At 51.1% G+C, this 22,855-nt stretch overlaps 1 protein-coding gene across 1 annotated transcript in view; it reads right to left on the bottom strand.

Moving 5' to 3' along the window:
- Nucleotides 1–6,168: 6,168 nt before the first annotated feature.
- The window catches only part of MAPK4 (mitogen-activated protein kinase 4), a 75,852-nt gene continuing 59,165 nt past the window's right edge, over nucleotides 6,169–22,855 (bottom strand). The window contains exons 2-5 of the mRNA XM_024132322.1: nucleotides 16,429–16,573; nucleotides 14,760–14,921; nucleotides 9,682–9,883; nucleotides 6,169–6,874 (exon numbers count right to left, since the gene is read on the bottom strand). Coding sequence (XP_023988090.1) covers nucleotides 6,169–6,874; nucleotides 9,682–9,883; nucleotides 14,760–14,921; nucleotides 16,429–16,573 — 1,215 coding nt within the window. The remainder of the gene's footprint in view (nucleotides 6,875–9,681; nucleotides 9,884–14,759; nucleotides 14,922–16,428; nucleotides 16,574–22,855) is intronic.

Below are 22,855 nucleotides of genomic sequence, written 5' to 3'. Positions count from 1 at the left end.
TGTGTGTAGAGAGAGAGAGAGAGAGAGATTTATTTTAAAGAATTGGCTCACACAATTATGGAGGCTGGAGTCTGACAAACCTGAAATCTGCAAGGTAGCCCAGCAGGCTGGAGACCCCACGAATAGCTGACGTTGCAGTTTAAGCCCAAAGGCTGTCTGCTGGCAGATTTCCTTCATGCTCGGGGGAGGTCAGTTTTTCTTCTCTCTTCAGATCTTCAACTCATTGAATAAGGCCCCACCACATTATGAAGGGCAGTCTGCTTTATTCAAAGCCCACTGATGTAAATGTTAATTTCATCCCAAAACACTCTTAAAGAAACATCCAGAGTAACGTTTGACCAAATACCCAGCCACCATGGCCCAATCAGCTTGGCACATAAAATTAACCATCACACCCTCTACTGACACCTGGTAGGTGCCCATAGGTATAGAGTCTGGTCTTTTCCTTCCTTCTCACCTCCAGAGCCCCCAGAGCACCATCTTCTTGAGGACTGGAGCTGGCCGTGGCTCAGCCTGACTGTTGCATCCTCAGTTCTCAACTGTGCCTCTTGCTTCATGTGGTCATCCCTCAGGCAGCTGCACAGCCAGAGAGCTCCTTCAGCCGCAGAACTCCGCAGCCACAGCGCGCTGTTCCAATGCAGATCTGGTATCGTTGGAAATGATTGCTTCCCAGAGCAATCCATCATGCATGTGGCACAATTGCCCCAGTGGTAATAACCACGCTGACGGAATGAGCAGTGAGCTAGCTTGCAAATCTGGTGACAGTCTGGGCTTTCATAAGCAGACTGTGATTTAATAAGAAAAGGCATCTCAGGTGTTAGGTTGCCTAACACCTGCCTCAGCATGCATGCTATTTCTATTATTATATTTAAATAATGCTGCATATTCTTAAAAATAAGTAGGCATATTTTACCAAAGAAGATTTCTATTACAAGCAGCTGTGTTGCCTCAGCTTTGCTGTAATGTTCACATTAGACAAACTCTCACGTGACTCTAGAATTGCAGGAGACACAAATGTATTCAATGTCACCATGCAGTAGAGGGTTAAGTCAGCAGGGCCTAGTACAGGTGATCCTTGAACAACATGGAGATTAGGGACACCAACCCCTACACAGTAGAAAATCCACATATAACTTTATGGTCAGCCCTCTCTATCAGTTGTTCCAGATTTGCAGATTCAACCAACTGTGGATTGTGTAGTACAGTAGTATACATTTATTGAAAAAATCCACATATAAGTAGACCCATGTAGTTCAAACCCCTGTTGCTCAAGGATCAACTGTACATTCCAGAGGAAGGCCTATCTTCAGAAGCACTGGCCCCTGACTGGCCCCTGAGAGATAATCTCTGAGCCTTAGGAATACCCTGCCTGATAAGAATGTTTTGTATGTCTGAGGCTCTGGGCCATGTTGTATCAGTTTGACTTCTTGGGGGGCTGGAGACTGAGTAGCATAGATCAGTCCAGAGTCCTATATGACTGAACCCCAGTAAATACCCTGGACACTGTGGCTCAGGTAAGATTCCCCGGTTGATAATACTTCACGTGTGTTGTCACACATTGCTGCTGGGAGAATGAAGCATGTCCCCATGCAACTCCACTGGGAGGGAAAACCTGGAATCTTGTACCTGGCTTCTCCTGGATTTAGCTCATGTGCCTTTTCCCTGTGCTGATCTGTATCCTTTCATGTAATAAACCATAACCGTGAGTATAACAGCTTCTCTGAATCCTGTGAGTCCATCTTGCTGTGAATTATCAAGCCTGAGGGTGGCTTGGCTGAGAGTTCCATGGTAGGGGGCAGTGGTGGAGAGGTTGCTTTTGGGAAAGTTAACAGCAGGAAATGTATAACGAAAGGGCTGGAACTGGGCCTTGGAGTGCTCACCAGGTGGGGAACTTTGAAGGTCTCTTATTTGCACCTCAGAGGTTTTATATAGTTGCCCCATTTATCCACTCAAACCATCAAAGTCTGCTGGGCGGTGCCCTTTTCTCCCTCTTTATCCCCCATAGTGACTAGTGCAGTGCTCTGTGATGTGGGTGGTACCCTACCCAGATAGGGCCCCTTCAGCAGTGAGTCTGCCAATTGCCCAGTGGCTGTGGGTTTGGCTGCTGAATGGCTCACGGCTGCTCCTAGGAGAGCTGCTTTCGGTGAATAGGTTCTCCTCCACCCTACCCTCACAGCCTGCAACCCGTGACTGGCTGACATGGAGGCACAAAATGCTGTCCTCTTTTCCTCAAGGTGGGGTCAATTCCATGGTGCAGTTTGTGCTCCAGAGCTCTCTGTGGGGTGGAGCTGAAGCTGGTTTTTAGCCTGGACCATGTTCTTGCTGAGTGTTCTTCCCCAGCCCTAATCTGCATCCCATACTCCCCTTGTCTTCAGGCATCCCCTCCATCAATCATTTACTCAGGAATCCCCATCCCAGGATTCCCGAGAACCAAGCCAAGACGGTAGTGACTAAGCTCTGATGGCCATTGGGACCCCTACAACCATATTTTGATGCATCTCAGCGTGGCTCACAGTGTCCTTGTTTCTGCAAAGGAATTTCTCAGTCATTTAAATCTCTATCTTAATTCTGAACCCATGAATTAAAGTGGAGAAGATGTAAGCCTTGTTTTGGTCCAGACAGAGGGTGGAACAATTGTTGGATGGGAGGTTTTGCTCTTAGACACAAACTTGTCATTCATATGCTTGTTCTTTCCCATAACAGAGCCTGTTTGCAACAAGCCTGTCAACTAAGATTGACCAGAGGGACTGGGTGGAGTAGGTGCTCCAAGGGCCAATCTGATCCCACATTGTCATTCCCATGGGAGTTAGCCACTGAGTGCTAAAGTAACAAGGCATATTGAGTGTTAACATTCCTGTTAGTCAAGAATGTGCAGAGCAAGAAAGAGACATCAGTGGAGACTAAGTAACTTGAACTCTGAATGTCAAAGTCTGGAAGGGTGTTTTATGGTCTTCGTGAAGTCCTTAGTGTAAAAAGCAAAATTCAGGCCTCAAGGATCAAAGTGGCCCTACGCACAGGCAAGAAAAGAGCTCCTGCGCTCGCACCACAGGCCTGCCAGTAGGTTCTGACACAAAGACCCCCACTGGTTTGACACCAAATCTTCTCGACAGTGACAGGGATTACTGATGCCAGAGTTTGATGAGTGGGCCAATGGCTGGGACACTGATGCTGGGCTTGGGATGTTTAGGAGGTTGAGAGGAAAAGCCACGGGTAGCTTAGGTAGCAACCCAGCCTAGGTAGTACCTCCAGCTTCTTTCACCTCTACTTGCTGAAGCTTTATGAAAGTGCAGCTTCCTGCCCTGCGACCAGTTTGAATTGTTATAGGCTGGGAGGAGGGGATAGGAAGGGTTGAGAAAACCTGAGTGTATTGCCAACACTAGGTGGTGTTCTCTGTCTGCGTCCTGAACACTTTTCAACATTAAATCCCATTGTTGACACCTGTGGGTGTAGTTGGCGCTCTACCGAGGTCCCCTTTGTCCTCATCTTTCTGTGCATGCCACTCCAACTTCCACCTGCCAGCACCTGTGTCCTTTTGCCTGTGGCCTTTCTCTGTCCACTGGAGCCTGTGCTGCAGTGCAGAACAGGCCAGAAGTGCTGGGGAAGTAACAGCCAGGAGTGTGTTCATCAGCCAAAGATAGGCAGGGTGGGAAGGCCCTGAGGTGGATGTTCCGCTCTGCCTAATGGAGCTCCACACCGGAATGAAGCTGCTTTGCCCACAGTGGTGACATGCACCCTTTGTTGGCTTCTTTCCCCTCCCCATCACTTCCCCATCGCCTCTCAGTGTCTCCTGAGGTCATTCCTCCCACCCCCAAATAATTTGCACTTTATTCTTTGTCTCAGAGTTTGCTTCTGAAGGAAACTGAGCCAGTGCCCCATTTGACTTTCCTTACTGATAGAGCCCCAAGCTAGGAAGAAGCTATCGGACCAAGGACCAGCCTTGGTCAGAAGGTTTGGAATTGGTTCCAAAAGTTGGTTTGAAATCTACTATATGGACACTGGGCCTGACCCAGGTGATTCTGGAATGTCTTCCCTTTCTACCAATCTGTGTAGATTCTCCCCTCGCCTCCTCTGCAACTGCAAACCCTCAAAACGCTGGCCTTCATGGGTGCAGGGAGAAGCCAGCCAGGCTCCAATGGCTCATCTGCTATTAAAGACAGGATCAGATAATGTGTAAATGAATGAGAGAGTAAGTAAATGAACAAACGAATCTATGTTCCAATAAAGCTTTATTTGGCCCATCCTGATCAAGTTTAATAATGTTTAATAGATTTTTTTAAAACATGAGTAAGTAATAGCAATTCCTCTGTAATAACAATTATATATGAACTCCTGGTCAAGATCAGCAGCTTGTTCCTTTACCAAAAAAGTAAAGCCGCCCTTTGAGGACAAATGGCACATGAGGAGTGGTGTACATTTCCTTTTCTTTAAAAAAAGAAAAGAAAAGAAACCCAGACACTTCATATTTTTCATTTAAAAATTGGTCAGTATGGTTGTTTTTAAATATGTTTCTAACGTGTTGCAGGTTTCAATGCACAGATCCTAGTTAGCTGATTAGATTTAAGGTGCTGTTGAGATGAGGGTGAACCCAGCCTAAGATCAACACTGAGGAATCCTCTGTTTACAGACTGGCTCCTGTGGGCATCTTTGGGGGAAGCTGAACGCCATTGTGGAAATGGCAGAGCATTTCCAGGGGACTGGGCTCCATGCTTCTGCAAGAGGGCCTGCTGTGCCCACACACTGTCCCACCCCAGGCTCTGTGTACAAGTGCACCTCTGGTCTGGCATGCTCCGAACTCATCCTGGCCTAAGCTAGGAGGGACATGGTGGCCTCGAGTCCTTTCTTTTGTCGTGGGGTCCCCATGCTGGTGCCTGACCCCTGAGGGCCCTCGATGTTGGCACTCCACCTTTCATACCTTCCTACCTTTCTGGATTCCCTGTCCCCAAGGCCTCTTGCTCTCCAATGCGTTTCTTCAGGGCCTGCTCTTTGCCGGGGCTAAATGGATGATCAAAATCAAGGGCAGTATTAATGAAGTCGGATGGGCCCTGTGTGAAATCTTCTCGCCTAACACATTTGCTCTAGGCGGGCACCGTGCTGCTTTTCTCCAAATGAGCAATTCATGCCGAGAACATGACTTCCCAAGGTAGGCTTGGAGCGGGGCTATGAGTGTGGGGGTTGGGGTGTGGGGCAGGCTGGAGGGATTCTTGGAATTGCTGTCTTCAAACTCACCCGTGTATGACATTCCCTCGGGAGCAGGAGCTGTGTCATTGTGTCTGTGCGTGTGTCAGGAAAGTGCATAGGAAGTTCTGCAAAAGGTGTGTGCACAAGCCTGGGAGAATGGGTTATTTTACCCACAGAGCCCAAACTGGTCTGGTCTGCAACCAAGATTTCAGACCACACAGGGGTGAGGCAAATACTACAGGGGTGAGGCAGATGGGAATATTGACGTACTTGAGGAGCCAGAAAAAAATATGCTTGGTGACTAGGGGAAAGAAGCTGGCTCAGTTTCCAGTTTCAGAGTTCAGGGGGCATTGCTCTGAGTAAAAGCACGTAGAATGGGTCAGATGGTAATGGACAGGGAAGAAACATCTTGAACCAAGTTTTCTGAGCAAAAAGCCAGAGTGACGCCAGTAGAGGAAGACACTGTTTAGTGGACAGACACTGGCCTGGGGGCCAGGGGCCTGGGATTCAAGGCTTGCCCTGACACTGACTAGGCCCTGAACTTATAGTCACTTTGCTTCTCTGGGCCTCACTGTCCTTCCACATCTGTCAGCTGAGGCTAGTTGGGCCAGGTGGTTCCAACACTCTGCCTGCAAGTTTCCACTGCACACAGCCACCCAGGTGGGGCCTGCAGACTGCTAAGACATGCTTCTGCCCTGTACACCGCCACTTATAAAAACACAAGGGCCTCTTCCTCACTGGGAAAGTGATCAACCCCCAATCTCGGCTCCTGTTCAAACCCACTCCCAGAGGTTAAAGGCTAGTTATTAAGGCAGTTTAAGAAATGGACATTCCTCTCGCTCCTCGGATCCTTCCTGTGTTCTGCTAACCCCAAGGCAGCAGAGAGGGCGGCAGGGGTGGTGGAGATGCCAGGGAGGCAGCCCCCTCCTGCCAGGCCCTGCTTTACCCAGGACGGTCTTCGGGATGGCCTGGAGCACCCCTCCAACGCCCTCACCACCTTTCTTTGGAGAAGGCCTCAGTCTGCACGAGCTCGCCAGGGTGCTCGGAGATGCACGCGCCGTTGAGGTCGCCCAGTTTATTGTCCGGCAGGTCCTCGGGCTTGGTGCAGAGCTTCAGGGCGCGGGAGATGAACACGTCCAGGTCGAACTGGGGGCTGGCGCCCCCGTCGATGGGGGCCGGACGGCCGGGTGGGGAGGCCGACAGGCGGCGCTCGGGGCCGTGGCGGGGCGGGCTGGCGCGCTCGGAGCGGCCCTGCGTGCTCTGGACCCACTGCGCAATCTCCAGGAAGAGGCTGGCCGGCTCTTCGTCGCGCGCCCCCGCGTCCGCCGCCACCGTGGCCACCGCGGCGGTGGGGGGCGCCCCGGCCGCCTGCTTCCAGTGCGACAGGTCCAGGATGAGCTTGGGCTCCGAGTAGTGGTGCGGCTTGTTGTCGCGCCACAGCAGCTTGTCCAGGTAGGACGGCGACCCCACCTTGTAGTCGCAGGAGCGCCCGTAGTCGGCCTCGAAGGCGCGCTCCATGGACGAGTGCGACTGCTCCAGGAAGCGCTCCGAGCTGCTCTGCGAGTCCTTGCGCGGGTCCACCTGCACGTCCTCCGCCAGCGGCGCCGAGCCCGCGCGCGGGTCGAGCTGCACCTCGCTCGCGTCCTGGTACCTGTCGGGCCGCCACTCCAGGTCCGACGACAGGCTCACAGGGTACCTGCAAGGGTAAGACAAGATGGCGATTAGACCCTTCCAACCGGGTTGGCTTTGTGGGGGGAGCCAACCCCCCTGATCCCTGTCTGCCACCCACAGGCCGGCTTTCCATTCCTTCCCAGTCCCTCCAAGGTGGGAGGGTGATGGGACAAAGTAACGGTGAACCTCCAGGGCTCAGGTAGAAGGACTGATTGCCCGGCTTAACTCTTATATCCTTTTGTATTCATTGAATATCCTACAAATATTTCTTGAGCACCTCCTATGTGCCAGGCGCTGTTCTGGGCATTACCAGACACGGCAGGGAACAAAACAAAATCCCTCTCCTCATGTAATGGTACTTTCTAGTGGATCCACCTATTGCAGTGCTCCTCAAACTTTGATGTGCACACAAATCACCTGGGGACCTTGTTGAAGCGCAGACCCTGATCCAGTAGATGAGGTAGGGTCTGAGAGTCTGCATTTCTAACAGGCTCCCAGGGATGCCAATGCTGCTGGTCCCTGGCCCACACTTTGAGTAGCAGGGCCCTCACGAGGGCTTCACAGCCTTGGCTCAGATTCGAATCACTTGCGGGGGGGATTAAAAATAAAGTTCCATGCCTGCCCCACATCTCCAATGCTGATTCAGGAGGTCCAGGGAGGGGCCCAGCATCTGCGTGGTTTTCAGACCTCCCCAGGTGTTTCTAAGTTCTAGCCAGGGCTAAGAACCCCTGCCGTAGTGGATCTGGTTGGAGGCCCTGCAGCACCTTGCATAGATGCTGAGCAGGCAGGGCGTACTGAAAGATTACAGACACCCTCCGGAGAGGCCAGAGATCCTTGGAATTCTGCCCTCCGTCAACTGTCCTGCAGCCCTGAAGAGCAAAGTCCGCTAGCCAAAGAGCAAATGAAGGGCAGGTGGGCAGGCCATCAGCTTGGGCTGAGCCCTCCCTCCCTGCGCCAGGTGTTGTATGCAGAATTGAGGGGGCGGGGAGGGGCGGGAGCCCAAGGGAAGCCTCAGGCAGCAGCCAGCCGCTCCCAGCACGGGAGACCTAGTGCTCACACAGGAAAAACCAAGGACAGGCAGGTTTGGCTGTGTGACTGGGCAGGCGGGCAGCTGCAGTCCACGCCTTGTGGTTTGCGAGGCCCAGGAAGGTGCCAGTTCTACCCACCCTCCCAGTGATGCCATTAAGGTAGGAGTCACTCCTAGAGGTGAACACTGCCTCCTCCCATGAGGGTCCTTGAAATTGCAGGGATTTCCAGGAGGAAGAACTTGTGAAGCCCGTCACCTTTGGCTGCTACACGCCAAGGGCCAGATGTTAAGGTGTCTGCAGTCTCCAGGCAACCCTGTGGAGTGAGTGCTACCACCTGCTTCATAGATGAGGACACTAGCGTTCAGAGGTAAGCAGTTTGCCCGAAGCAGCAGGGCCTGTGGGAAGGGGTTTGTCATTGCCTTTGTCATCCGCCTTCCTTATGCAGGTGTGATGGGAAAGGTCAGCAGTAGAGGAGCACCAGGTTTAGAAGTGGTCAGAGTTGATGGGCAGGGGCCAAAGAAACCCTGCTACAGTCTTCCTGACACCAACGCCGTGCCATAGCCATGATAAGCAGAGGACAAACCCTGCAGAGCCAATGCTCCGTGCCCCCAGATGCTGTGGAGTGGAGGAGGAGGGGCTGCAGGAACCACAGTCAAGGGCAGGGCTAGCATGGGGGTGGCAGAAGAGAGAGTCTTCATTCATCTCTATTTGCTGGCAACTCTTGATAACAACAATCAACAACAACAAGCCAACAAACCTGTCCCGAAATAGCATCGTTGCCCTGACCCTCCCTCGGAGCCTCCTTAATCTGAAACCCATCATCTGTCAAATGACTGAAAAGGAGAAACTGCTCATCTGTCACTTGTGTAACTAGCTGTCACATTCTCGCAACAGCAGCGCTCCCACTTAGGCCACCTCGGAGTCCTAGCTTCTAAGCCCTCGACTTCTATTTCTAAACCGAGCAGCTACCAGTGCTTCCTCCCAGAATTAGCAGATGGGCCTTTGGGCATCACGCCCAAATGTTTAGGTGCGTGATGTAGGAACCTCAGAACAGGAAGGGACCTAAGAGATCACGTGTGCTTATGCGGAGATTGTCAAAAACTGTATCTTCTACCCAACTCTGATTCATTGGTAGTGACTTCCGGGCACACTGTGTTGAGAAGGATTCTGAGGCCCAGCTCAGTTTAGCAGGGAAGAGTCCTGTGATCGCTTAGCAGTGTCTGACATGGGTGCAGATTGGGGAGGGCCCCACATAGGCCAGGAATTAGGTGTGTGACACAATGCCAATCTCTAACCTCTCTGAGCCGTGGCTTCCTTGTGTGTCAATGAGCAATAATAATAATGGTGCCCCTTTACTGGCGTCTCAGGAGGTACAAATGATGTGAACGGCATGAAGGTGTTGTGTGGTGGTAAACGTCACGTTGTTTTCTTGTCTTGCGTTGCTGCATTTTGCTTTTCTGGGGCAAATTCCCAGCCTACTAGACGTGAGCTCTGGCTGTGGGTGCTCGTTAAGTGCTTGACCAACGTTGTATTGAGCCCTGTGTGCAGTACGCTCGGGGTGGGTTGGAAAGCTGGTGGTGGCCGGTGTTGCACAAAGGCAGGCCCCGACCACGCACGCAGGACATAGCTGGTCATCTACCGGGAATGTCTGGGGACAGGAGAGAAAGGCAGGAAGCTAAGCTGGGGAAAGCGCCCTATGGGCTATAGAACTTGGGAGACAGAAGGAAAGCTCATGGAGGATCAGAGGCAAATAGAAATGGGAGGACGGGAATGTGGGTTCCAGACTCCAGGGCTGGAACCGCACCTGTCCCAGTTGGAGAGCTGGCTCTGGTTGGCGGCCATCAGGAGGATGTCGTCAATCTCATCCTCTATGCGGAAGGGGTGCTGCGAGGTGGGCTCGTCCTCGGGGCAAGAGTACGGGCTCATGTAGGGATGCTGCAGCCCCATCTCGGCAGTCAGGCGATCCATGGGGTTAAAGGTCAGGATCTTCTCCAGAAAGTCGATGGCTGTGGAGAGCAGAGCAGGACAGGAAGGTCATTCGTGCCCTTGCCAAGCTCAGAATAAGACTCCTCAGCATGGGGACACCCCCTAGTGTGTGTACTTTTCCATTTGTAAAAAGGCTTTTGGATATTTCCTTTCTCAGGATCCTCACCACAATCCAGGGACAAATTCAGAGCAGATGCTGCTTTTTGACTTCACTAATGAATTAATAGAGGTCTGGAGGGGTTCACTGACTTGCTCAAGGCCACTGTTGGTTACAGGAGGTCCAGGGCTAGAACTCTGCCTTAGGCTGGATTTCCCCAGAGACAAGGAGTGGGGAGGAGGTAGTTTATGTGGCAGTGATGCCAGGAAGCACCGGTAGGGCATTGGGGAAGAAGCCAGTAGAGGATGTGCCAATGAACAGTTCCTGCTGAGAGCCCCTGGGGCTCCGTTCCACTGGTCCTCCAAGAGACAGCATGGGACACACCTCAGAGGTGGTCCCCCTTCGGGGGCGGGGGAAAGCTGGGGTATCTCCATCTCCACTCTCGTTTGTCATGGGTTGAGTGCTGCTGGAGTGGGTGGAGGACCCAGCAGCAAAAAGCCTCAGTGAGAGCGGTCGCCGTGGAGCTAGGTGGGTGGGACAGAGCCTGACAGCCCAGGGCTCCTAAGTCCAGAGCCCTTTCTACCATATGTTACCCCTGGAGGTTTGACAAATAAAGGCCGTTTTCAAAATATTTATCCCCTGGGCTGAAGCCCCCATGCTGTGCCAGGCAGTAACCCTTCAGTGGCTAGATCAAGGGCAGGACCTGGCAGCTGAACCTGGGTGTGGAAACGGACACTCAGGAGCCCTGTGCGGTGGCTATTTGCCAACCAGCATGAAGGTATATCAAGATGGCAGCAAGCTGTAGGGCGTTGTGGGTGTGCACTGGCTGAACGTCAGCTCCGCACACAGGTGCCCTTTGTCCTGAGCGGGGGTAGGGACACCTGTCTGCCCTGTGAGCTCAGCCCTGGGTTATCTCAGGGCAAGTCCAGTCTGGAGGTTTGTATTCCTTCTCAGCACTGGAGGCTCCACTTAAATCATGGCTTGGCTAATCATGTTACAGCCCACATGGAAAAGGAGGAAAGCAGCTGAGCTCAAGGCCAGGCTTCTGTGCCCGCTGAGGGGCTCCCGGGTGGGCCTCAGCCTGCACCATTACCCTGCCCCTCACACCAGCCCTGGACCTCTCTGATTCAGGAAATCGATGGATTCTGAAGGTCACTGGCATTCTGAAGGTCACTGGCCTCCCACCATAATCCTAGACTGAAAGATCAGTTAAGCAGCAGTAACTCTGATACCTCCCCAGTGCTCTGGGGCTCAGGGCGTGCTTCTGGGCCCAGGGCTGCAGACCTGAAAGAGAATCAGCCTCACAGATTCCCAGGACTGGGAAGAATCAGGCAGTGCAGGGCCCAGCTCTGCCACTACCCAGCTCCAGGCTGGGCAAGTCTTTCCTTCTTTGGGCTCCCAGCCCCTCACTCGGCCCCACCTACTAAGTGATTCAGGAAATCGATGGATTCTGAAGGTCACTGGCCTCCCAGGAGGATGCAGTTCCGCTCCATAATCCTAGACTGAAAGATCAGTTAAGCAGCAGTAACTCTGATACCTCCCCAGTGCTCTGGGGCTCAGGGCGTGCTTCTGGGCCCAGGGCTGCAGACCTGAAAGAGAATCAGCCTCACAGATTCCCAGGACTGGGAAGAATCAGGCAGTGCAGGGCCCAGCTCTGCCACTACCCAGCTCCAGGCTGGGCAAGTCTTTCCTTCTTTGGGCTCCCAGCCCCTCACTCGGCCCCACCTACTACCCTGAACCTTTTGACAAGGAAGTGAGAGAGTTGGTGCTCTAAACATTGGCTGGCATCATCACCATTATCATCATTATTGAGAAAGACCCAGCGAACCCTGGCGTTGGAAAGTGCCAGCCCCGAAGGCTGCTCCACTGATTCTAGTAAGGATGAGAATCTCCCCTTCCCTCTCCCTGACGGCTGGTCCTCCAGCAGGTGCCCAGACACTTCTGGGAAGCCCAAATGTTAGAAAATCTTGCCTTATAGCAGACCTAAATCTGCCCCTTTAACTCCTACCCTTGAGCCTCGCTCTGGTCCCCCCTTGTCAGCATGCTCTCTCCTCCCCATGACTGTTCCCATCATGTTTCAAGGCAGCAGTCATGTCCCACGCAAGCCCCCTGTCCTCCTGGCACACAACTGGCCTGCATCTCCTAGCCCCCGCCCCCACCGCAGTTCGGTGTGGCCGTGTGACTGGGGCCAACGGAAAGGGGTTGGAAATGATGTGTGTACCCCGCTTCCAGGCCAGACCCATAAAAACCTCCTGCAGGAGTGTCTGCTCTCCCTTCCCGTGTCTTCGGTTGGAAGCTGGTGCCCTGCGGGTAGGGGGGAGCCTTGAAAGCTACAGTTGAAGATGTCACATGGCCGGCATCGCAGGCCTGGCCCCCAAGTTCCCCCACCCTGTCTGAACTTGAGTTGAGCAGTGAATACACTGCTAGCGGGTGAGCCACAGAGACTTCAGGTTTATCGGCTACAGCACTGGCTTCACCTTGACTCATAACCACACCGCCCCACCTCCACCAACTCCTTTTCTCTAAGTTCAACCTCCCACATGTTTTCTTTGGTGCTTCTCATATAATGAGGCTTCTGTACAATTGTGTCACCTCTCTGTGGCCCCAGTGGATTCCCAGCTGGGCTTCTCAGAGCCCCTGGGATCCTCAGGAAGGATTCTCAGGGGCGTCTCTGGAGATCAAGAGGCAGGTGGGCAGGGCCCCTCACCCCTCACCCCTGCTGCACCCAGAGCACTCCTTTCCCTGTTTTGTATATTAGCTGATTTCCTCATCAGCTCTGTCATTTGTGATATAGTTTCTTCTTGTAAGTGGAGCTCAGAAGTGAACACCCCGGCGTGGTCTCAGGCCTGCTCCCTTGTCTTGAACCTGTGGTGTGACGGCTGTCTCGGCTGCGGAGGGATACAGTCCACCCAGACTATGTCCTTCGAGCCTCTGAGGGTGACAGCCAGAGAGGACTCCCACCTCTTCCCAGGCCTACGGGGCCTCAAATGGACAATCCAGGACAAACTGAGGGTCACCAACTGACTCTTATGGGCAGGTGGGCGTGATACCCTTTCTCCCACTGAAGTTTCATCTCAGCCATACCTCCTTACCCTGAGGCCAGGCTGATTGGGGCCACTTTTCAAGCCCAGTGGCAGACAAGACAATTGTGGTTGAAGCTGGCACATTGGGAGGGTGAAGCATTCGTGAACATCTGTTCGGCTACAGGATCAAGTCTGTACACGTCAGCTGGGTATTCAAAGCCCTGCAGCCTCTTGGCCCTTCTCACCTATCCAGCTTCACTTCCTACAGTCAGTTTCCCGCTGATGTGAGCCCTCACCAGTCCTCCAGGCTGGTTCTTTACCCCTCTCAGTGCTTGGTGGCTCCCTTCCCCTCCCCAAATGCCCAGAGCTCTCGTTAGCCCCTTAGGATGTGCTCCTTCAGCTGCATGCTCGTCTCTGACGTGTACTCCATCTTCCCAGCTAGACCATCACTTATGTCTCTGATCTCTGCGAGGCAGGCCCACCCCGCTCAGAGCCAAGTCACCGAGGGACTGCTGTGCGTGTGGTGGTTTGGGGGATGGGGACACGGGTGACACATCCCTGATCCAGAATTCCCGAGAATTCTGAACCTTGTGTCACATGGTGGGATTTCTACAGAGGCCTAGGAATCAAAGTAAATGTGGATGGGCTGAGTCTTAATTTGTGGGGAATCAAATTGCCCCCCTCCCTTAAAGATGGGGAAACTGAGACAGATTGAATGGGGATCATGGCCAGAGAAATAGTTAGTCCAAGTTCTTGGTTTCTTGATGGAGAGGAGTGTGGCAGAGACAGCTAATTTGAACCCCGTGTCTGTTCTCCTCTTTCATAGAAATGGACACAGGGGCAATGGAGTAAGTGTCCACTTCCCAGCCTCAGTGCAGTGAGGTGGGACCATGTGACTATGTTCTGGCCTACAGGACACGAATGGAGGTGAGGTTAAGTCAAGGGAACTGCCCTCCTTCTTACCTTCCCCCAGCTGGTAAGGGCAACACCCTAAGGTGGCAGAAATACAAGACAGAAGGGGCTTGGGCCCTGGATGACTGTAGAGCAGGTCTACCACATTGGCCCTAGACTATCTACTTTGGATTAGTATATGAGAGAAATAAGCTTCACTTCTTTTTTCTTAAATAAGAAATACGTGTTATTTAAGCTGTTGAGAATCTGGGTTTCTTTTACAATTGGCAAACCCATATCCTACCTGATATAGGGGTTTCCTAAGGGAGCCTCTAGCAGGTATAAGGCTGGTGGCAATGTAACATCTCAGACGATGGAGCAACTATCCTATGCTAAGGGCTTTACAAATTCTATTTTACTTACTTGTCACAGTGACCCTATGTGTCATGTATTATTATATCCATTTTACAGTTCAGGAAACTGAGATGCAGAGAAGAAACTTGCCCAAGGCCAGACAGCTAGTCACTGGTGGAACTGGGAACTGAGCCTGGGTCTGGCTTTGGAGCTGATGAAACCATACCATGCTTTCCAGAGGGAAAAAATAAAGGGAGGTGGAAGAGAGGGAGGGAGGCAAGTGAGAAAGAAGGAAAAGGAAGCAAAATCAAGGGTAGAGTATGGAGGACCAGCTGTGACCGCCTTGAGGGTGGCCCGATGGCCGAACTCAGTCTGGAAGTAGCGAGGGCAAACGCCCGCTGCCAGGGGTCCCCAGCTTCCGTGTCTAGGGACTCTGTTTGGTCCTTTTGGAAGAGCGTGCCTGCCCCAGCCCCCCAAGGTGAAACCAGAGTGCTGCCTCCAGGTTCTGGCTCGGCTGTGGGGCTCTGGTACCTTCGCTGTTCACTTCAGGGAGCAGCTTGCGCAGTGGCCTCTTCACCTCCCAGGTGCTGCTGACGAAGGAAGGCATCACCTTGAGCAGCTCGTCCTTGTCCTCCTCCCGGATCACAGGGATGGTCTCCAGGATGAGCTGCATCTGCTCCAGTTCGTGAGCCCCTGGGGAGGTAAACACCAGATGGTTGAGCATGCTGCCCACGTGGCTGGCACGTGTAGAAGCTCCCGGGCCGTTCTAGGGCCCTGGGACAGCGGGACCAGAGCTGGGCTGGGAGCCAGGGGACCTGAGTTCACTCTGCCACTAACTTGCTGTGTGACTGTGGGCAAGTTGCTTGCCATCTCTGGGGCTTGGTCAAGTGTAGAAAGAAGGGGTAGCCTCTGGGGCCCCATCCATTCCCCTAGCATCCTGTGCCTCTGGAATGGGCCAGTCTCATATTGCCTGAGTCAGCCATCACTAAAGTGATGGGAGCAGCCTGGCCCAAGGCTTTCCAAATGCTCTTTCCCATATGCCTCTGTGCATGTCCTTTACTGGGCTGGGGAAGGAAGTAATTTTAAGGCTAGCAATGAGTCTTACCTTTTGGATTCCCATTAGGAGGAAAAAAAGTCAGGAAGAACAAATTAAGCTTGGGACGTGTCATGAGCACACTGCCTCTGTGCTCCTTTGGGCTGAGGGAGGAAGACAGACTGTGCCAGGTCTGTGGGACAGGATGGAGTCGAGCGTTCAAGCACTCATTCACTTACTCATTCATTCATTCAACAAATGATTATTTATGGAGTGTGGTCTCCCTGCCAGGCATCATGCTGGATGCTGGGATCCTCATCTGTAAGAAGCTTCAGGCTTTGTGCATCTTGGAAACTCAACTCCTCTTCTATGCTTAGGCCATCACTGATGCTGCTTCAGAGCTTTGACACTGCTGGGATGGGTCAGGTCTGAATCCTTGCTGCCCCCTCTGACTTCCAGGCTGTTCTTACCTCCAGTTCCTCCATTTTCCCTTTTGGCATGAGTAGCCTTGCCATTTACCTCCACCAGGTGAAATCCAACCAGGCCCCATCTTCCTTAAGAAGTGCCCCTGACTCACCCAGCTGCACAGAGCTCCCTCCCCTTACCACCGATCCCCATGGGGTCCCAGTCTTCCAGAAGCTGGTAGCCGAGGGCGGGGCTCTTCCGTGTCTCCCATGATGGCCTGTGAGCCACTAGGCACTTGTGGATGCTGTGAGCGCTGGCCCAGAAAGTGCCTACGGATCAGCATCTGCTCTGAACAAGTCCCTTGGCCTCTCCCTGCAGTGGGCTCATGTAGGCTCAGTTCAGAGACTCTGGGAGACTTGTGGGGTCCCCTCTCCAAATGAACACTCCAGACTGACGCCTCACAGTGGCAGGGAGAGGAGAGGAAGGGGCTGAAAATGTAGGATGGGTGTTTTCAGGGGTCAATCTCAAGGTGTTTGAATATACACGATTATTGATTTTGAAAGTTCTGTGCTCAGAAGGCTTTTTTTAGCCTCTCCAGTATTTTGCCTGAAATGGTTGATAATGAGGTGCCTCCAAGTAGTGCCATAAAAGCTGCAGAGGTAATGTCCAAGAGAAAGACTAGCATGTTTGTGATTAACATGTGTCTACCCTTTTACTGAGCTACAGCAGAGGAGAAGGAAGGTGGCCTGGGTAGCAGCTTACCAGCAAAGAGCATCCTCCCCATGAGCATCTCGGCCAGGATGCAGCCAGCGGCCCACATGTCAATGGCTTTGGTGTAGTTGTTAGGGGAGAGGAGCAGGCGTGGTGAGCGGTACCATTTCGTTACCAACCCTTCTGACAGGTAACCCTGGAAGACAAAATCCCGGCTTCCAGTAATCAGTCATTTGTAGACACCCTCCCTCACATGCCTCTCCTCCTTTTCCTTTCCAGGGAGACAGGACCCCTTTCACTCTCCATCCTTTACCATTGATCGTCTGGTTAGAGGGGTTCAGGCAGCTTTGTGGGGCTCAGAGGATTTGGGGGGGGAATCTTATGAGGCCCTGGAGTTCTCTTCTGTAGAAAGGGATCCAGGATGACACTATTTAAGAAGCAATGCTTTCCCACCCCATCTTGATGTAACGACGCATAGCACTCTACCCTCATCTAGTAAGAAGATGGATAAATAGGAGCCATACTTGAGTTTGTTATCACCATCAACAGAGTAACGATGAGACAGTGGAATTTGATTTATTCAGTGGCTGAATGTCAGAAATAGCTGTAAAATTTAAATCAAGCCAGTTGCTTTGGTGCAGATGATTAAATTAATTCTGCCGTGATGCCAGATTCCAGGCCCCTGCTGGGAATGGATGAGGCCACCTTCATAATGGGTGCGGGTGAAGGGCTTTTGGAAGCAGCCCTAAAAGGCAGAGTGGACACAGCTTTGGTTGGCCCAGAGGATTCTGGGAGTTCTACAGAGTGTCTTTTGGGGGATAGATGTTCTAGCTGATTTCAGCCACTGCTCAATGTGCAGTCTGGAGTGGAATCCCTCACTACGGGATATAGTGACAGCATAGGTGCTTCAGTACAGATAGGGAAATAAAGCCAGGCAATTCGGAGCTTGTTCTCTATGTAATTCACAAAGCTGGTCCAACAGTGGAATCTGGGAAATGTCTGTTGAATCACGTGGAACGGTCTCTCTAAAGTGAAAAAATAGACCTATTTGGCGGTCAAGGTCAGATAATTAGCACCAGGGGGATCCAATGAGAAATTCTAGGGATGGTTTTGTTATTTGCTGTTGTAATTTCCAATTTAGCATCTAATTTTCCTTTTTGCTGATGTAAAAAGTATCACAGACCTAGGTTAAAAACAGATGAAACGTTAGGAAGCCCAAGTACCCAGGAGCTTTTGATCAATTAATCTGAAATCTCGTCACTTGTTGAGCAAAGATTTATTATGTTTTAAACCTGAGAGCCCTGAGTTACAGCAGTTTTCTCTCCTCTGTGGCACTTATTTCTTTAGATCAGGTCCTCAGACTGGTGGAAGGAAGGAAGAAAAGACCAAGGCATACCCATTCCCCAGCCTCGATGCTCCAAAATCAGCTCCTTATAATTCTAAAAATATGCCCCCTTTCTCTGTCCTTTGGGCCTTTGCATGTGTACTTTCCAGGGATGGGTGTCCTCACACCCACTGTCCTTCCTGGCTAACTCACACTCAGGCCTGCTTCCTCTCAGAAGCTTCCCAACTCCCTGGGATGAGGTTGAATGCCCCTTCCCAGGAGCTCCATGATCCCTGTCTTGTTACTGTTTCTTTACTTCTCTGCAGTTCCACCTTCACCCACCCCACCCCCAGGACCACTAGACTATTCACCCCTCATGGGCAGAGGCTGTATCTTGTTTCACAGCCATTTATGCATTGCCTACTTCCAAGTCTGCCTCCTAGGAAATGTCCAATGAACACGGATGGATGGATGAGTAAGGAACGTCTCACATGGTCTTAACCCCTTCAAAATGGGGCACCTTCTGGAGGAACCACTGATCCCCTTCTTTAACAGACCTGATTTTATGGAGAAATCCAGTTCCCACTTTCAACGGTGGATGAGGAGTTTAGAAAAGTTGACAGCTTTTGCCTTATGCCTTGCCTTCTTCCAGAAAGGACTGGCAAGTGTAAGTAATTTTTTTTAAAGTCAGGTTTATTGAAGTATAATTTATAAAGAGTAAAATTCACTCTTTTTAGGGTACAGTTCTATGAGTTTTGACAAAGCGTAGGATCATGAAACCACCATCACAATCAAGAGACATACAATTCTGTCAGCTCACACAATTCCCTCGTGCCCCCTTCTGGTCACCCCCGAGCTCCAGTTCCCTAGAAACCACTGTTTTCCATCCCTTTAGTTTTGCTTGTGCAGAACGTCATATAAATGGAATCACAGCGTGTGGCCTTTTGAGTCTGAATTCTTCCCCTTAGCGTAATGCATCTGGACTCATCCACATTGCTGTATGAAGAGTAATCTGTTAGGAGTTTAAGTTTGATTCTAAAAAGGAGAGACAAGCCAGACTGTAGAAGCTTACATCTGGGTGGGTGGCTTATAAATAAAGAGTGGTCCAATTTTTTCCAGTCAGAGGGTGAGAGTGTCAGAGGAAGACTAAAGCAGAGTACCCAGAGGGGAGGTGACTTAAGGCGAGTTTACTCTGATGTGTAAATGAGCAATCTTTTATGGGAAGGAATTCCCTATAATTAACACCTGCCTATCTGCAGAGTCTGGAGCTGAAGTGGGACACAGGGAGCTTCCTTCTGAAACACCTGCCCTGAAAGTAAAAGAAAGATGTTTGCATGGGCAAGGCTGCCCCAGGGCCAGAATTATGGGCAAGGCCATGGTAACAGCTGAGAAAGTTCACCCCTGGCTCTTCCTTACCTTCGAATGAAAACCAAGAACCTGCCAGATTTTTGTCAACTACTAGCTGCTTCCCTCAAGTTACTTGTCCCTCAAGTCAGGGGATTTACTGATATGTTTCAGAAGCCACAGGACAGAGGAGAATTTGGGAAGGTGCAGTGCATTTTCTGCCAGGCTCTGGAGCAAGGGAAGCCCTGGGGAAGGGGGGGATGGGAACAGAGGGGAGCCTCCATTCCTGGGTCTGTGGGGCAGACACGGGAAGGGGCTGGAGGTCTTGCCCTCAGCTGAGATGAGCCCTGGGTGTCTGAGTGGGAGAGGCGCTGGGGCCCACCGCACAATACTGGTGATCTGAATTCAACAGAAGAGTTTTAGTTGAGTGGATGGGGCAAAAGTCAGAATTTTCTAGAATAAAAAGAAGTCTTTAAAGATACCCAGGAGTGGAGACTCAATTTTATCAGAAGGGCTCATAAATCCGTAAGTGTACTGGCTCAACAGAAATCCTTAAATGGCTTTTCTGCCGGAGCCTGCAGGGTGAAGATAGTTGCAGTTCCATTTGGATGTAGAGGAAGTTGTCTTCAGTGATCAGACATGGTCTCTTCTGGGGCTCGCCCATCGGCAGGCTGACCAGTGGGTGGGACAGAGGGTACAGGCCGGGCATGTTGTCTCATCACCACGCTGGGGAGACGGGAAGTGGACACTCCTCGGGTCACCCCCTGAGTGTAAGAGACAAGACCAGAATCACCCTTTCCCTAGTGTCCCATTCCTCCTGCCACCCTGTCCCTTGGTGTTTCCGGTGAGAAGGCAACTCCAGAGGCACCACTGGGAGGGGTGGACACGGTTTCCTGTCTAGACCCCACCATGGGGCCTTTGGGCTTCTTCAGCTATTACTCCAACCAGCCCATTGTGCTGGAGTCATGTCCAGCCAGTGAGAGGCTTTGACTTTGAAAGCCTTAAAGGTGTTTGGAGATAATCTGGTAGCAGCTGCCCCAGGAGGAGAGTAATTAGGGACCCTCCACAGATCCAGAGGGAGGGTAGAATTAAAGCTGAGCATTCTCTTTGCTGAAGGAGCAAGGAAACCACACTCAGTCCCAGCTGCCTGCCAAGGAATTCAGAACAGCCTCCATCGAACTCACCCCGGAAGGGTGGGCACCCATCCGCTGCTCCGGCGAGCCTGTATTGGGTGGGCTTCAGCTCTGCTCAGCTTGCCTTCTCTGTGCCTCCACTGGCCCAAGCCTGATCTCTTGGGTCTGGGAGTCAGAAGGCTGGAGGAGAAGGCTTGATCCCATAAACTTTCCACTTCACCCTTTAATGCACCTACTGGCACCTCACAGAGGTAGGGCAAATTTAAATAGGGACAACACTCTCCCAAGAATAAAAGCCCTGGGTGTGGGAAGACGCCAAGTTAGCATCTCCCCACAACTAGGGTGCCTGCCAGCTGCTGGTGGGGACCCTGATGCCCAAAGAGATGGGAGGAACCCCCAAGTGAACAAGACATGAGGGGACTGAAGGGGGAGGAGAAGTGGAGGCCAGACAGGATTGGCACCCCCGAGGCTGGGGAGATCAGGAGAGGCAGGTGGGAGGGACCCTCATGGAAGAGCGGGAGAGGAGCGGAGGGTGATCTCCTGGCCCGCTTGGGCCGGGGAGCCTGCTGAGCTCCCAGGCCGATACCCCCCCTTCAAAGCCCCCTCCAGGCTGCATGGGTCCTGGGGGCATAGGAAGGAGGCTGAGGGGAGAACAGGAGAGGCAGGTGGGAGGAGCCCTCCCAGACGGGAGGAGCAGGAGAGGAGAGGAGGGCGTTTGCCCCGCCCACTCAAGTGCGGGCAGCCTGCTGGACTCCCAGGTGAAGTCCCTTGCCCTCTGAGACCAGTGGTGGGGGGCACGCCTGGGCCCCTTCTGTTCCTTGAGCCTAAACCCCACCCCCCACAGCCCCCAGGGCCTTTTCCAGCCCTGTGGGTCCTGAGCATAGGCCCCACCCACCACCAAACCTCGCTCTTGCTTAGACCTCACCCTCCACAGCCAAGGCCTCCCCCTGCCTTTTTTTTTCTTTCTTTCTTTTTTTCCTTCTTCCTCCTCCTATTTCTTACTATTGTGGTACTGATGTACCTTCCAGTTGTTGATTCATCTATATTTTTATCTTTATATTCTTTCTAACATATCTGTTAGTTTCCTAGTCTAATTTTATTTTTTACTTTGTTATCGCAGACCCCAGGGAATATTCATCGGACAGAGGTCTCACAGAGGTCCTCATCTCAGCACCAAGACCCAGCTCTACCCAACATCCTACAAACTCCAGTGTTGGAAGCCTCAGGCCAAACAACCAGTAAGACAGGAACACAATCCCACATTAAAAAAAAAAAAAATGAGACGGCAAAAAGTATGTCACAGATGAAGGAGCAAGGTAAAAACCTACAAGACCAAATAAATGAAGAGGAAATAGGCAACCTACCTGAAAAGGAATTCAGAGTAATGATAGTAAAGATGATCCAGAGTCTCAGAAATAGAATGGAGGCATGTTTTGAGAAAATACAAGAAATGTTTAACAAATATCTAGAAGAACTAAAGAACAAACAAACAGATGAACAACACAATAACTGAAATGAAAAATACACTAGGAGGAATCAATAACAGAATAACTGAGGCAGTACAACGAATAAGTGAGATGGAAGACAAAATGGTGGAAATAACTGCCAAGGAACAGATTAAAGAAGAAAAAATGAAAAGAATTGAAGACAATCTCAGAGACCTCTGGGACAACACTGAACACACCAACATTAGAATCAACATAGGAGCACCTCAATACATAAGGCAAATGCTAACAACCATGAAAAGAGAAATTGACAGTAACACAATAATAGTAGGGGACTTTAACACCCCACTTACACCCATGGACAGTGTGGCCAGCATCGCCCTCTGAGGAATGCGCCATTAAGACCCTCGTAAGGCTTAGGGCCCAAAAATTAAATTCAAAGAAAAATTATTAAAAGCAGCAAGGGAAAAACAAAAAGCAACATACGAAGGCATTCCCATAAGGTTATCAGCTGATTTTTCAGCAGAAACTCTTTAGGCCAGAAGGGAGTGGCAGGATACACTTAAAGTGATGAAAGAGAAAAACCTACAACCAAGATTACCCTACCCAGCAAGGATCTCTTTCAGATTCAATGGAGAAATCAAAAGCTTCTCAGACAAGCAAAAGCTAAGGGAATTCAGTACCACCAAACCAGCTTTACAACAAATGCTAAAGAAACTTCTCTAGGTGGGAAGCACAAGAGAAGAAAAAGACCCACAAAAACAAACCCAAAGCAGTTAAGAAAATTGTAATAGGAACATACATATCAATAATAACCTTGAATGTAAATGGATTATATGCCCCAACCAAAAGACACAGACTGGCTGAACAGATAAAAAAACAAGACCCATATATACACTGTCTACAAGAGACACTTCAGACCTATGGACACATACAGACTGAAAGTGAAGGGCTGGAAAAAGATATTCCATGCAATTGGAAATCAAAAGAAAGCTGGAGTAGCAATACTCGTATCAGATAAAATAGACTTTAAAATAAAGACTGTTACAAGAGATAAGGAGTGACACTACATAATAATCAAACGAACAATCCAAGAAGAAGATATAAAAATTATAAATGTTTATGCACCCAACATAGGAGCACCTCAATACATAAGGCAAATGCTAACAACCATGAAAAGAGAAATTGACAGTAACACAATAATAGTAGGGGACTTTAACACCCCACTTACA

The sequence above is a fragment of the Physeter macrocephalus genome, chromosome 19, assembly GCF_002837175.3.
Source record: "Physeter macrocephalus isolate SW-GA chromosome 19, ASM283717v5, whole genome shotgun sequence".
Lineage (NCBI taxonomy): Eukaryota > Metazoa > Chordata > Mammalia > Artiodactyla > Physeteridae > Physeter > Physeter macrocephalus.
Note: the sequence above shows the minus strand (reverse complement) of the source record. Positions and strands in the feature narration are given on the sequence as shown.